General features: G+C 38.2%; 1 protein-coding gene across 1 annotated transcript in view; it reads right to left on the minus strand.

Annotated features, from left to right (window-relative positions):
• GUCY1A2 (guanylate cyclase 1 soluble subunit alpha 2) overlaps positions 1 to 14,215 on the minus strand; it is a 188,899-nt gene that overhangs the window by 154,386 nt on the left and 20,298 nt on the right. The window contains exons 2-4 of the mRNA XM_007430538.3: positions 14,061 to 14,122; positions 8,631 to 8,752; positions 3,540 to 4,258 (exon numbers count right to left, since the gene is read on the minus strand). Of these exons, the coding sequence (XP_007430600.2) occupies positions 3,540 to 4,258; positions 8,631 to 8,752; positions 14,061 to 14,122 (903 nt within the window). The remainder of the gene's footprint in view (positions 1 to 3,539; positions 4,259 to 8,630; positions 8,753 to 14,060; positions 14,123 to 14,215) is intronic.

Below are 14,215 nucleotides of genomic sequence, written 5' to 3' on the forward strand. Positions count from 1 at the left end.
CAGAACTTCTGAGCTCCAGCAGAGTATTACTCCAGAGCATGACAGGAAAATTAAGTAGAAAGTGGCTTCATAGAGAGAGCTATTACCAGGTAAATCTGCAACTGAAATACATCTGCCAAGAAGGACCTTTCTTACAGGTTCCTGAAACATAGAGATTTAAATGTTTTCCTTTCAAAAACTCAGTTTTGAAGGCAAGTGGAAGGGGCAACTCACAAATCTCTCAGGCAACCACCTTCCAGCACAGAAACACACTCAAAGAACCATCTGACATATTCATGAGAATGAATGAACAGAATCCCAATTTTAAAATGTTCATGCTGGAATTGATAGCACACACGATGCAGAACAGAGTGACTGGTTGCATGAAGTGGCAGAGACTGCGCTGTTTCAGATTTTACAGGTGGGGAGAACATATTTTTTTAATAATGTTCTTGAAGATATAAAAATATGTTAACAGAAAACAGCATATCTGGGAAAAGACTGTCCTAGTATCTTTCCTTGGATGTCATACTAGTTTTGCATTTGGAAGATTTTGTTTGTTTGTTTCAGATGAGGAAGATTTAAAAATGGTATCTCTACAGATTGAAGGGACAGCGAGCCTGTCTAAAGGCAACTTTGACATCAGATAACATTTTGCAATTGGTTGGTAGCAACCACATATTTTGGCTGGCTACTAAATCTAGCATAAACTTGTGTTGACCAGTAAAATTTTTGTAAAGCAAATATTTTCATCTCTTAGCAAACAGCAATACGGTTTTTCTTTCAATCCTTTGTGCTTCATTTCTTGGTTTCAGAAATGTTAGCCAGATGTTTAGACTGGATTTGGCATTTTTATCCACCTATCGAGTCCTTCCCAAGGACCTAAGATAGGCAGATGTTGCTGTTTAATGGTGTTAAAGGTATCGTCAAAGGATATAAGCTGCCTTTTGCAACTGACTGATGGTGATTTTGTCAATGCCAATGGTCTTCAAATGGTGCTCCAAATGTTTTGGGATTGCACCTAACGCGCCTATAACTACTGCTACTATCTTTGCTTTCTTCTGCCACAGTTGTTCTACTTCTATTAGTAGGTCTTTATATTTTGTGATTTTCTCCAGTTCTTTCTCTTCTATTCTGCTGTCTCCAGGTATTGCAATGTCCACTATCCAGACTTTTTTTGTATTATTATTATTTCATATTATTTGTATGATTATTATTGGATCAATACCAAAAATATGTTGACTTTGCACTAAGTATTTCACAGATTTTTCCAACTACATGAAATTTGGTGTTGAATAATAGTCGGTATAAAAACCTGGAGAAATCTTGTTGATATGATGGCAGAATTACATTAATCAAAAGATGCCAATCTATACTCCGTATAGAGAATAAAAATCTTATGCTAGGATAAATTTCCCCAAACTGTGTGCCATCCAAATGTATGGACTCCATCTCATAAAATTCTCAGAAATTGCTGAAAAATAAGTCCATCCATCTCGAGGGCACCCAGGTTAAAAGTGACTGTGCAAGGATGTACGCTAATTTGCAAACCATTTTGAAAATTCTTTCATTATGAGATGAAAGCACATACTATTTAAAATTAGGCCTTTGCACATCCCTAAATTAAAAATGTTATATGGCTATCCAAGAAGTTTTAAACTTCAGTGAAGCATAGTCATTAGTGTTGGTAGAGGATTTATTTTTAAGCTACATTGTCATCTATTGTTTTACATTATTCCATTCACAACCACTGGCAGCTGTCAAATTAGCCGATGTAATTCATTTTGAAAATCATTAGAGCCTAACACATTCTGACAAGCAAACGTGAGGAATATTAACAGAAGAATGGAACCAACATGGGAAATGTGATTCTGTTTGGATTTTTCCACCCTTGCAATCACAAAAGAAGCAGAATGTCAACTTTTTGCTCCTGTCCTTACTAACTCCACTTGAATTTTAAAAGGAAATGAAGTAAAGACAAACCCCAGCCAAAAAAAAAAAAAAAAATCCCCAATAAAAATCAAGTGATGTATTTAAAACATTGGTAGAGTCACACTTGTGGCTTTCCTAATCCAAAAAAAAAAATACTGATAAAAAAATAAACCTCTTGAGTGAAGTAAAGTCAGTAAAAAGATTTGTTCATATTTCAAATATTGGGGAAGGGAGAGACAGAGACATCTATAGTAAAGTGGGGAGATGGCATTCCTACCAACATCCCGATTAGAAAGCAGGGATCATTGACACAATATCCTGGGCCAAATCCTGCTTTCTTACACCATAACCTGGCCTTGCTAGTAGAGTAGAAAGAGGCATGACCTTCTGCAAAAAGAAAAAGAAAAGAAAACAAATGAAAACCCTGAAGTTCTGTCTGTGTAGCCTGCCCTAGTTGGAAAAGATACATGCAAAGAAAGCATGAATAAAACAGAAACAAAACATAAATATCTCAGTTGAAGAATGGCTACAAGATATGGTGAAACAGACTCTTTATAAGACTGCACAACAATTATTTTCTTGTCTTGCACCTAGAGATAGCCTTCCTTCCTTCTGTTTTTCTGCTTCTTCTTTCTTGTTCCTAAAAATGGTTAGCTTGGATCTCCATAATGTCAGATTCTGAACATTGGGATCCTCTCCTGGTTCCTACCCTGGTTTTAGCAGCAAAACTGCTTCATCATGCTGAAAGAAGAAGAGAGGAAATGCAGCCTTATTGATTTTCTTCATGTTTCAGCACCTTTTAATCTGTCTGATCATGGTACCTCATTGAAAGAGTTCTTCCTTGGCCTATTAACAATTCAAGCAATTACTGGGTAAAGAATTTACAACTGCAGACTCCCCTGTACACTACAAGGCTATGAGAAAAAGGGAAATTAGGAAGTCTGTCCCTTCACATACACAGAGGTATATAAGGTCTAATATATCTGATTCTAAACTGAAAATAGTTCACTTGCTGGAATTCTTATATTAGTATTGCTTTAATCTTAATAAAGCTTGCTGAAGAGAATTTTAGGAGATTCATGCTTGGAAAGAATCACTTTCAGTTCAGGTCTGACACTCCTGGAATCACTCATCAGGTTGAAGACTAGCTTAGCAATAACATCTCTACTAAGATTTCACTATCTAATATCTAGTAATGAAGAATCAAACTACACAAGAAGTCAGAAAATAGGTCCCACAAATAGTTTTGGCTTAATATTTACCTAAAACAAGCTTGAGAGAGGCAAAAATCAGGTTAGATCAACAGTCTTGAAAGCAGGAAATGGGTGACTATGTGTCCCAATCTATACTTTCTATTTATAGCTTATATTTGTCCCATAAGATAACATATGCAGATATTTTCTGAAGAAGAAACTAGCATGTCCTGGGATGTGCAACTCTATGAACGTTGCATACAGAAGACAGCACAAGGACATCTATTCACCCTTTACCTCTGCACTGTGGCCTGATCCCATTCATCCTTCATCTTAGCAGTAGCTCTTACTCCAGTGTTTTCATTTTTAAATTTCCTAGACATTTTTGTAATTTACCAAAACAGTATTCTTCCAAGATGAAAATGGCATTCTTACCTTGTCTTTATTTTCAGAGCCAGATGCTTCAAGTTTGGTTCGGATCACAAAAGGAGTAGACAGTCTCAGAAGGACTCGTTCAAACATGGCAGCAATCTTTGGAGAAACAATTTCAAAGCAGTCCTGGAACTTCAGGGTCTTATGAGCTTCACACTTGAGTTGCTTTCTCAGTCCTTCACCCAGCTGCAGCACCAGCATGCTGGGATCAAACATCAGATGGAAAGGAAAAGCTCGGCAGAAGGTATTAATGCTTATCCTCAGATCAGAAGGGGACTGAGAAGTCCCTAGAGGAAGCGCTTTTGTGATATTTGCATTTTCGCGCTCTTTGATAATAAAAGTGAGACAGTTGCAGTTGCCTGGGTTTAAGTCCTCAGAACATAGTTTATCATTTACAATCTGTTCCACTTCAACATCCAGTTGGTAGATCTTCCTTGCTGCTGCCTTAACCATACCCATCATGGCAAACCCAACAATCTGATGGGGGTGGAAGTAGTGAAGCATAAGGTTGCCTTCAGGGAGTTCTTTGCATAGGAAAGAAGGGGATTCTGAAGTGACCTGCCGCCCAAACGAAGTCTTTATGTGCTCCAGCAAAGCATCAAAGCCATTAAAAAAATCTTGCAAGGTGCCACCCACAGCTCGAAGAACTCTCTCATTCTCATTGAAGCAGATGTTGAAGAATTCAGCCCCAAATTTCTCTTGTAGCTCTTCAAACTTCAAACCTGGAATGGATAGAGATATGTCAGTAAGAAATCATAGTGCTAATGATCCTAGGAGAAAGAAGTTTGGGAAGGGGCATCAATCTGGTGAGCTAGTGATAGACCTTTGGGAGGACAGTCTAGTTGTATAGAAACTTATCAAAGAACAGAACACTAATGAAATTAAATTGAGTGAGAACCATGCATCTTGGAGGATTTGCAAATTAAATTACAGACAATAAGAAGCCACAGAGAGACCCAACTACATGCTCTGTTCCCATGGATATGCCTTCTTTCACATTTTTCCCTCACTACTGTGTTTGCAATTCCTCTCAGGAAACAGGTTGGCTCAGACTGGCCAAATGAGGGTCAAAATCCAGTTTTCCCTTCCTTGTGGTACCATTTCTCTGGTTCCCTTCCCTGTGGTACACAATACCCTGGGGTATTGGGCTACCACAGATGGACTTCCCACCTAACATGACCACTGGAATTCCATGAATTGTATGTAGTTTAATATACCTGAAGGCCACTAGGCTAGGAAAAGCTGGTCCATGCTGTCAGGGTCAGCCTGAATTTTCCTTACCCAGACATGTTCAGAAAAATCGGCTTTCACATTGTGCTTGCACATAGTCAGCCTAAAATATATATTAGCAAACTAGTTGTGAGAAAGAGAACAATATCTCTTATGCTACTTCATTTCTTCCATTATTATTAAATCATTAATGATTCTTTTTGTCATTAACAAAAAGCTTCTAATACAAAAACCCGATCCTGCTGACTGAGACACTGCTGGATGACAACTTGCACTAAATGTTGTCTCTCCCGGGTGAACTGCTACCTTAAAAAGTGATAGAGGACAATCCATCCGGCATTGAGTACTCATCATACGCACTTTTCTATCGCTTCAAGAGCTAAAACAATACAGGAAGCTGGCTTCTCCTAATATATTTGCAGCAATACCTTTGACATTTCCAACTGTGTACAAAGCAGCCTCTTGCTAGCAGGGCAAGGAATGCTGGGAAGGTTTCCCAAAGGCCCAGTTTCCATGGAGACCCTTCTGCCTACTCTCCTCCAATGCCAATCTTCTTTCTCTTAACAAAAATCTCCATGGACAGGAAGAAACAAATAGTTGGCAACACCCACTAGATTTTTCCTCCAAAATTTAAAATGGATGGATGGATGGATGGATGGATGGATGGATGGATGGATGGATGGGACAGGAGATGGATGCTTCTTCACGAGGTAGAGGTGTAGGCGTAGGTAGAGGTAGAGGTAGAAACAGAGCTCATGTAGGAAATGTAGCACCCTTCCAAATATACTAAAAGGTTCATCAGCACTCAGTATGCCTATTGGTTAGGGATTATAGGACCTGTAGTCCCCAAATAGCTTAGTTGGACGGCACCAGGTGCCTCACAGAATAAATAAGATGGGGTACCCAACCGTTGATTCTGAGACATGGCTTGTGAAGGGGGAAATAGCAAAAAGTGTGGACAGTCACGCACAGCAACTTAAAAGGCCTTATCTTTGATATAGTCAATGACAGGAAGCAGAAATCAACATTAAAACAAAAACAAAAATGTTTTTACAGATTAATTATTAACATAATGAATAGAGGCAGTGTTAGCTGAATTTGGCAATTGCAAATTAGAGGTCTTAGAGGTGACTGTACTGGAAAACATCCAATCCCAAATGCACACAGTAATTCTCTGGACATTCAAAATGGGGAATGTAAGCAATTGTCTATGTTTTCTTACCATCAAAATAATGATAAAAAGCATATGCCATTGATTTCCCATGTACTAGTATTCCAGTAAAAATATTTCAAGGTATAATTTAGACTATGTCTGATTGTAATATTAAAGTCACATTAATAGAGGAATCTATGCATGTCCACAAAATTTATGTTGGCAACTGCATGATATTAAACCATAGTTAATTCCATTGAGCTTTATGGGGTCAGCTCCTGAATTACAAACTTCCATTTACAAATAAAAAGTTTTATATGTGTACCAGGCCAGTGGTAATAGCATAATGTTTATTAATTTTACTATTTAACATATTAAACAGCTTTCTTTAAATAACTGTATTTCAGGACCTATATATGAACTGTACAGTCCCAAAGTAAGCTTTTAAGACAATGATTCATACATTTATAAACACTGCTAGAGTCCTACATTTATAAACACTGCTAGAGTCCTCAGTGTGTGTGTGTGTCTTCTGAAAGATTTATCCAATATCATCACACACATGCACTTAATCTAATCTTTTTCAGCAAACTCTGGAACTATTCACAGCATCAAAGTTCTACCCATATGCACAGACTTATAACAGGGATCATGCAGCTCCCAAGGCTAAAGCAACTGAGCTGATTACTTAAATGTTCAATTTTCTTTGTAACATTACTGGGAGAAAAATGCTTATTTGATCAAAAATTCACTCACTTAAAAATGCAAATGTAGGAGGCAAATGAGCTCCTAGAACGTTTGCAAACAGTGAGAATTTCCTTGGATAGCTTTCAAAACAATATAAAGTATACAAAGTACAAAGCAATTTATTTTTTAATATTCTAGTGACTTGAAGATTTCTAGGAAAGCATGAAATGAACAACCTAGAGAACTTAAATCAAGCCTTTCAAAAGTATTAGCATTTGTGAAGCTCTGGTTTCATTGTTTTCACTGTCAAAAAGAATCATGTGATAGACATCCTCATACATTTGCCATTTTATATGGGAACAAGTCTGGAGGAAACGTCATTCATACTAATACAGGAAATCTAGAGCAGAGGAATAAGCCATATTGGGAGAAAAAAGGATTATAGGAAGAGGTTCAGTTACTATGAAAAACACACAGGACTAAGAAAACATGCAAGGAATAACTCCCTCTTAAGAGAAATAGCTACTGTAAGGATTGATCAAGGTGAAAAAGTCTGGCTAAAAAAAGATCTTTTCTTTTCTACATGATCTTTGAGTATTTAGAGCTACTGTACAGTCCCAGTTAGGTCAGGGTGGAGGTACGTTTATTATCACTGATAGCTAGAATAATCATATTAATAGGATCATAACCTATTAAGCTGCCTTATCTCTGCTTATAGCGAAGACCTCACCATCTTTTTTGTAAATGCTTTCACTCTCAACAGCTATAATCAGGTGGAAGTTTCTCTGACAACTCAAACAGAATCTACCTTCCTATAAACTCAAAATAATCATTCACTTCCTGAATTCTAGGATGATAAAGAACAGATTATGGAATTCTACTGATTGAAGAGTCACATCAGGTCCCCTCCTAGTCAACTTTTCTCAAGACTAACATTTCTCCTTGTATGATTTAGCTTCTAGTTCCCAGGTTACTCTTGTTGATCTTCTCTAAACCTGTTCCAATTTCTATGAATCTTTCTCAAAATATGGTGCCCAGAACTAAGCATAGTATCTAAAGTGGATCTAAGAATGCAGAATATTTAAAAACTATACTTTTGTTAACGTAGCCTAAATTTGCTTGGGTTGTTTTTGTTTTTGTTTTTGTTTTTGTTTGTTTTTGTTTCTGTTTTTGTTTTTTGCAGCCATGTCATACGGCTGATTCACATTCAGTTTGTCATTAATTACAAATCCAAAATCCTTTTCATTGATGCTATCCACTTTTGCGTCATCTGCAAATTTATTAAGTATTTCTCTCCATCTTCTCATCCAAGTCGTCATTAAAATGAAGAGTACCAAGCACAGAATTGATGTCTTTAGCTTTGAAGAGGACTTGTTGAGAACTGTTTAAGTACAGTCTTGGACCCAGCCATGTACCCACCTAATTGCTATGCCATCCAACCCAAACTTACGTAGCCTGCTAATCAGAATTCTCATACTTAAGTTGCCTGCTAATCCAAACTGAAACAACCTTGTGCTAAGCTATATAGATACAGTGGAACCTCAGGTTACGAACGCTTCTGTTAACGAACTTTTCGGGTTACGATCAGCTCCGGCCGCAAAATTTTGCTTCGGTTTGCGAACTCCGCCTCGGAGTACGAACAGGATACGCGGCCATTTTCCCTCCCGTGACATGGTCCACGGCCATTTTTCCACCCCTGACACGTGGTCCGTGGCCATTTTCCACCCCTGACACGTGGTCGTAGGGAGGGGGACTCTCCCTCCAAGCAATAGCCGCCTCCCTGTCCTCCACGCCAGAACGGATTAAAGGTAATTACATTGAACCTTATGGGGAAATTTCCTTCGGGTTCCGACCAATTTGGGTTGCAACCAGAGTCACGGAACGAATTAAGTTCGTAAACCGAGGTTCCACTGTATTTCCAAAGTCAAAGTCTGCAGAATAGGCCTTTATGAATAAAATAAGAAGTGAAATTCAAAAACCGTTCCATACTAACAAAAGGGATATGGATAAGAATAATACAGTACCAAGAATATTTGCTGTACGCTGGAGAATTCCTGAGACATCATCAGTTTCATCACTGCCAGAATGGTCTGCGTAGGAGCATCGGTTGGAAATATTGTGGAAGTTTTTTTCAGCATCCCTGTAACTAGAAAGAAATGTACAACTGGTGTATGGCAGCAAAACAAAGATCATCTGAAAGTACCTACAGTAAAATGACTAAACATTTAGAAGAATTATCATGTTTTTGAAAATGTATAATCTAATACAGTGTTGTCCAAACTTGGCCACTTTAAGATGAGTGGACTTCAACTCCCAGAATTCCCCAGCCAGCCATGCTGTTGAAGTCCACTCATCTTAAAGTGGCCAAGTTTGGACAACACTGATCTAATACATCCATCTTTTTTATGGGAATGAACCAGTAATTAGATGAAGCAAGCAAGAAAGTGGAGTCGTAGATGCTTATTTGTCCACAATGTATACAGTATCTCTCTTTCCTAAAACAGGCACTGGCTTTGTAGTTTCCAAGTGCTCATTTGCAAGTTATCTAACAGGGAAGCTCATAACATACACTAATACTCTGAAGAAAGTAAAAAGGGAGAAGAAAAACTAAACAGAACATACACACGCATATCATCTCAACCCTTGAAGTCTAGGAATGTGGATTTCAAAAGAAGAATGGACCTTTTGCTGCAAGATTTCTATTCCTTTTCTTCCATATCTGTTCCGTATCTGCCATCAAACTATGAGCAAGTTTGCAAAGCCTGAAGTACTCTCCTGACGTATCAGAATTGTTAACTAAGGAGAGTTGAAAGGACAGCTTGACTAAAAGCCCACAAGGATAAATCCCTAAAACTCGGGGAACCTCAGAAGCCTGTGATGAATTTTAACACATGCTTCCAACCTGACGTGAAGAGTATGCCAAAGAATCAAGGGTACCTGCATAATTGGAAACAAGTATTATTTGCTTAATCGATATAGCTCTACTGCTTAATCAATACCGCTCTGGCAGGTGCCTCATCCATACAACAGTGAGTGAGAGCCAGCAGTAACTATTGGGTCCAATTCTACCATTAAGCAGTGAAATAGTCATTTCCAGCTGCAGATGTTTGGCTGTCTTTCAAAAGGAGGATTTATTATTATTGTGTGTATACTGCAGGGTATGTGGGTTGGTGCTCTGAAATTTTTTGCCTCATGTGGCAAAATAATTTGGTTAGCTTTAAATATTATGCACCTTCAGTTGGGTAGCAAGAGGGTAACAAATAATAGGCAGTCACTGCAGAATGGAGAAAACGAGAATAGATGCAATGAGATGATGCCAACTAGTTTAGTGAAGCAGCTGTTGCTTGATCATATTATAAATTGAAGCTGCCTGCTACTCAGTTGAAACAGACTGTCCAAATATTGGTGTGGGTGATCAACCTTTTATGGTTTTGCTTGGGCTGAGAAAGAGGGACTGGTCCAAAGTCACCCAGTGAGCTTCTATGGCTAAGGGGACTTGAAGCTGGGTCTCCCCAGTCATAGTCCAACACCTTAACTACCATGCCATGCTAGCTTGGGTTTTGCTTGTAAATCAAAAAGAAGACACAGCTCAGAAGTACAGCAAAGGCTTCCAGGGCACAAAGTTCAAAGTTCAATTCTTATATTTCTAATTAATTTAAGATCAAATAGCAGCCAGTAAGAAAAAAGAGCCACATCTGTAATGCTGGGAAGTTGCTTCCAGTGAGAACAGATAAATACTAGGGGCATTCAGCTATTCGCCTGATGCTTTATCAGGCAACTGCTCAGAGTACTCAGTAGCCTACCTCTATCTGGTGCCTCCCAGATAGGTTGGAAGTAATAGCCCCAAGCACTATGGCCAAGAGAAAAAAATGTAGGAAACACAATACCAAACATACAGGAGAAACAAAGTTGCAAAGCACTGAGTTAATAATAATTTATTAATTTGTCATTATTTGTATGCCATCTGCTTTGCCAGATGTTAGGCACCCCACATCAATAAAACTTCATTAATATCTCTTGACAATAAAATTGACATAAGCCCATAAGACCATGTGGTCACTTAAGATCTAAAAGCATAAAACTGTCACCTCCAGGGGACAAATAGCAATCAATGTTCCTTTTAACCTATCCTCCAGATGGTCAACAAAAGAGGATGGTCTTCACCTGCTTCTGGAACAGCAGCAAGGAGGGTGCCATTCTCATTTCAGAAGCAGAAAATAACAAAATTCCATAACAGAATTCCAAAGGGTCAGAGAAAGCTTCTCTCTGTGCTGCCATCCTTCAGACCATCTAGGAGACAAGATCACCAACAGATCATGCTGTACAGCATACGTAGAATGGGAAGGTTCTACTTAAGGAGATGGTCCTGAAAATCTGGGCACCTTAGCCAAGAAGTGCTTCATTTTGAATTCTATCCAGAAATCTTCTAGTAGCCAATGCAGCTCCTGCATGAGAGGTGTGATTTTGCTGAACTGGGACAGTCTGTCAACAATTGGGCACTTGTGTTTTAGGCCAGCTGTGGTTTCTGGGTAGTCTTTGAAGGCAGTTCCAAGTAAAGCAGAGCCAACCAGCCAAAAGACAATGAGGGCATGAGTGACTGTTCCCAAAACATCCTTTCCAGAAATGGCCACATCTGGCACACCAGCTGAAGGCTCTCTTTCTTTATTATCTCCAACTGCTGTTCCAGCAAAAGCTGTAAGTCCAATGGGGGAAAAAACCTTCTGGGTAGTGCAACCCTATCAAGAACTAAAGATGGATTTTTGCTGTATCTAGGCACTCTCTGGACAACAGTTATTCCATCTGCCTGAGATTTAATCTGAGTCTGACAGTCTGCCTCCAATCCCCGACCCTCACAATTGGATCAGGATCCAATGGTATTGAATGCTGCTGAGCAATCTAGCAAGACAGAAGGGCTGCAGTCCCTCCATTTAAACCCTGCTGCAGGTTATCTACAAGAACAACTAATGGTGCTTCAATCCCACAGCCAAGCCTGAAACTCAACTGGAAGGAGTCCAATTAATCTGTTTCTTTCAGGTTCTTCTGTAGATGAACCCCAACCACTTTCTCAATGGCCCTCCTGCAGAACAGAAGGTTGGAGACCAGGCAGAAGTTTTCTAGAACCTCCAAATGAAGGGAGGATATCTTCAGAGGGAGCACATATCCTTCAAGATATGTAAGTGCAACCTCCTCAACTAAAGAAGCATTCACCACCCCTTGAATCCAAAGATCTGTTCCCTCCTGGGCAATTCAGATAATCCAGAGAGGTGGGAGTCCAACCTATGCTGCTGATCTCATACTACAGAGGACCCTGTCTACTTCTTCAGATTCCACAGTCTCAAAAGAATGCTAGATGATAGGACACTGCTGATTTCTGTAGATTCTTCCATGGCAAGTCCAGCTTCAAGCCAATTTATTATTGATCTTCGATACTGTTAAAGGAGCTCTTGGTATTTACATTTATTTAAATCACAGTTTCCCAAAGTGGTCAATATTGACCCCCAAGAGTGAATGGAACTATCCAAGGGGTTGATGTTATTATTATTCATAGTACTATTAAAGTAGTATTTATTAAATTATTTTCATATAATAAATGGTTGATGATCAATATGAAACTTCATGAAGGGATTGATTACCTTAAGAGTTTGGGGACCCCTGATTTAAATGGATACCTTTTGATACATTTTGAATAAATTGTAATTATTGAATAATTAATGCATTATTGCAGGGCATTATAACTTTGGATATTGTATTTTGGGGCACACTATCTCCACAAAAATGTGTCTTACAAATAATCTAATTATTAAAATCAGATTATTCTTTCATTTGTTTCCCTGCCTCAACCAGTTTGTTTTTATGACAAAATAATGTTATTCATATATGTAAGCATTCATTGGTGTGTATGTGTGTGTGTGTATATATATTCCACATTCTCTTTAATAGGAACTAGGAAATATACTTACATATTTAGCACAGTATGGAAAGGTCTGAATTCACTGCTACATTTAATAAAAAAATAACTGATTCATAAATAAACCATTATGCATTTCATTCTGGATTAAGATCATGGGGCTCAACCTTCTCTGTACTAAAACAAATAAAAATCAGGAACTCAAAATACTGGGCTTTTAAAAAATAAAAAGATTAATTCTGTCATGCAAATAGACATTCCTGATAAGTCTAATACTAATTTAATGTATGTATTGTCCACTTTTCTGTAGACTCTTAATTCAATGCCTTGCCATCCAGTTGCTCATTTATTGAAGAATCCTGGCAAGCTACTGTGAAGGGAAGTAGGTGGGGCAGTGATCCTTTTCCCTAAGCTAGACTATAAATAGGTCCCAGAAAAGATAATTTTCTTCAAGGGTTACTTCAACGTGAATATTATTTCCATCTAATGCTTGTGGCCTGGAACCAGAGAGGAAAAAGTAGGTGACATTTTCCTTTCTTCATTTTTGTGCTGCCCACTGCTGCCCAACAATTCCAGTAAGACTGAAAGGAAATATTAGAAAGATGTATAAAATCTAACCCACAAAAGAATTTAAAAGTTAAAGGGGATTGCATGAGCCTCCTTGAAACATTTTGAATCCAAGTGGTACAAATCTGGCATGACTTCTTTGTGCAGAGTTCTCTGCTTACAAAAGGACTACGAAGGAGTACAAAATAGAACCAAAAAGGAAGGTGGAATATTGTAGGAGCAATCTCTTAAGTATTTATTGCATCTAGATCTATTTTGCTCTAGCTAGCAAAGGGAAAAGATCAAGATTCTGACTGTTGATTATAGTCCGATTGTCAGGATATTTTCTCTAATTCCTTACAAAATTATAAAATAGAGTACAAAACAGCAGCATGTCAGATCTATTTGATACTGCAGAAAGGTATTACCAAAATTGTCAGTGAAGTCTTGATCCATGCTACATTAAAAATGTACTTCCTACATCCTATTAAAATTAATAAAATCTACATAAACATACTATTGTTTTTGCATCCACAATTTTCAATAAAGCTTCTCATGTGTTGCATCTTATGACATCACGAATGTGTTTGCATCACAAACTTAATTTGGTTCCTGAATTAATCCATTTTGGGTGTGCAAATGATTTGAACCATAAGCTGGCTAAATGGGATGGATTTGCATCTCTCGTTAAGCCTCAAAAAACTTACCAAGGTTATCATCAACCAAGCTTGAGAAGTCGTGCATATGGAGTCAGTAGATTCTTAAGTATATTGTATGAATTCAGCCCATTTGTACCTTTCTCCAACCAGAAGCTCATTATGATTCAATGTTTCTGAACTACAATTCCCAGAATTCCTACTAATTCAATTTAAGGGCACCTGGCTGGGAAAGCTAGCATAAGGCAATATCTTAGCAATCAGCAGTTAGTTTTTATTGCCACCCACTCACTGATCTATCTATACACTCCTTTTGGAATTTTGGAGAAATCGGTTCTACTTACCCAATAACTTGATGCTCATAATGCTGTAGTGTCCTCTGGAGAGTCTGCCTTATGGTCTGCGGCTACAGAATAAACAAAGAAATAATAATAAAAATGTTATCAGCAGTTTGTCAGTCAGCCTAGCTCTCAGCATGGTGTCTGAATAGAGGTGACTA

Source organism: Python bivittatus, unplaced genomic scaffold, assembly GCF_059951505.1.
Source record: "Python bivittatus isolate LINGU-HERP-01145 unplaced genomic scaffold, Pbiv_v1 ctg000340_np1212, whole genome shotgun sequence".
Lineage (NCBI taxonomy): Eukaryota > Metazoa > Chordata > Lepidosauria > Squamata > Pythonidae > Python > Python bivittatus.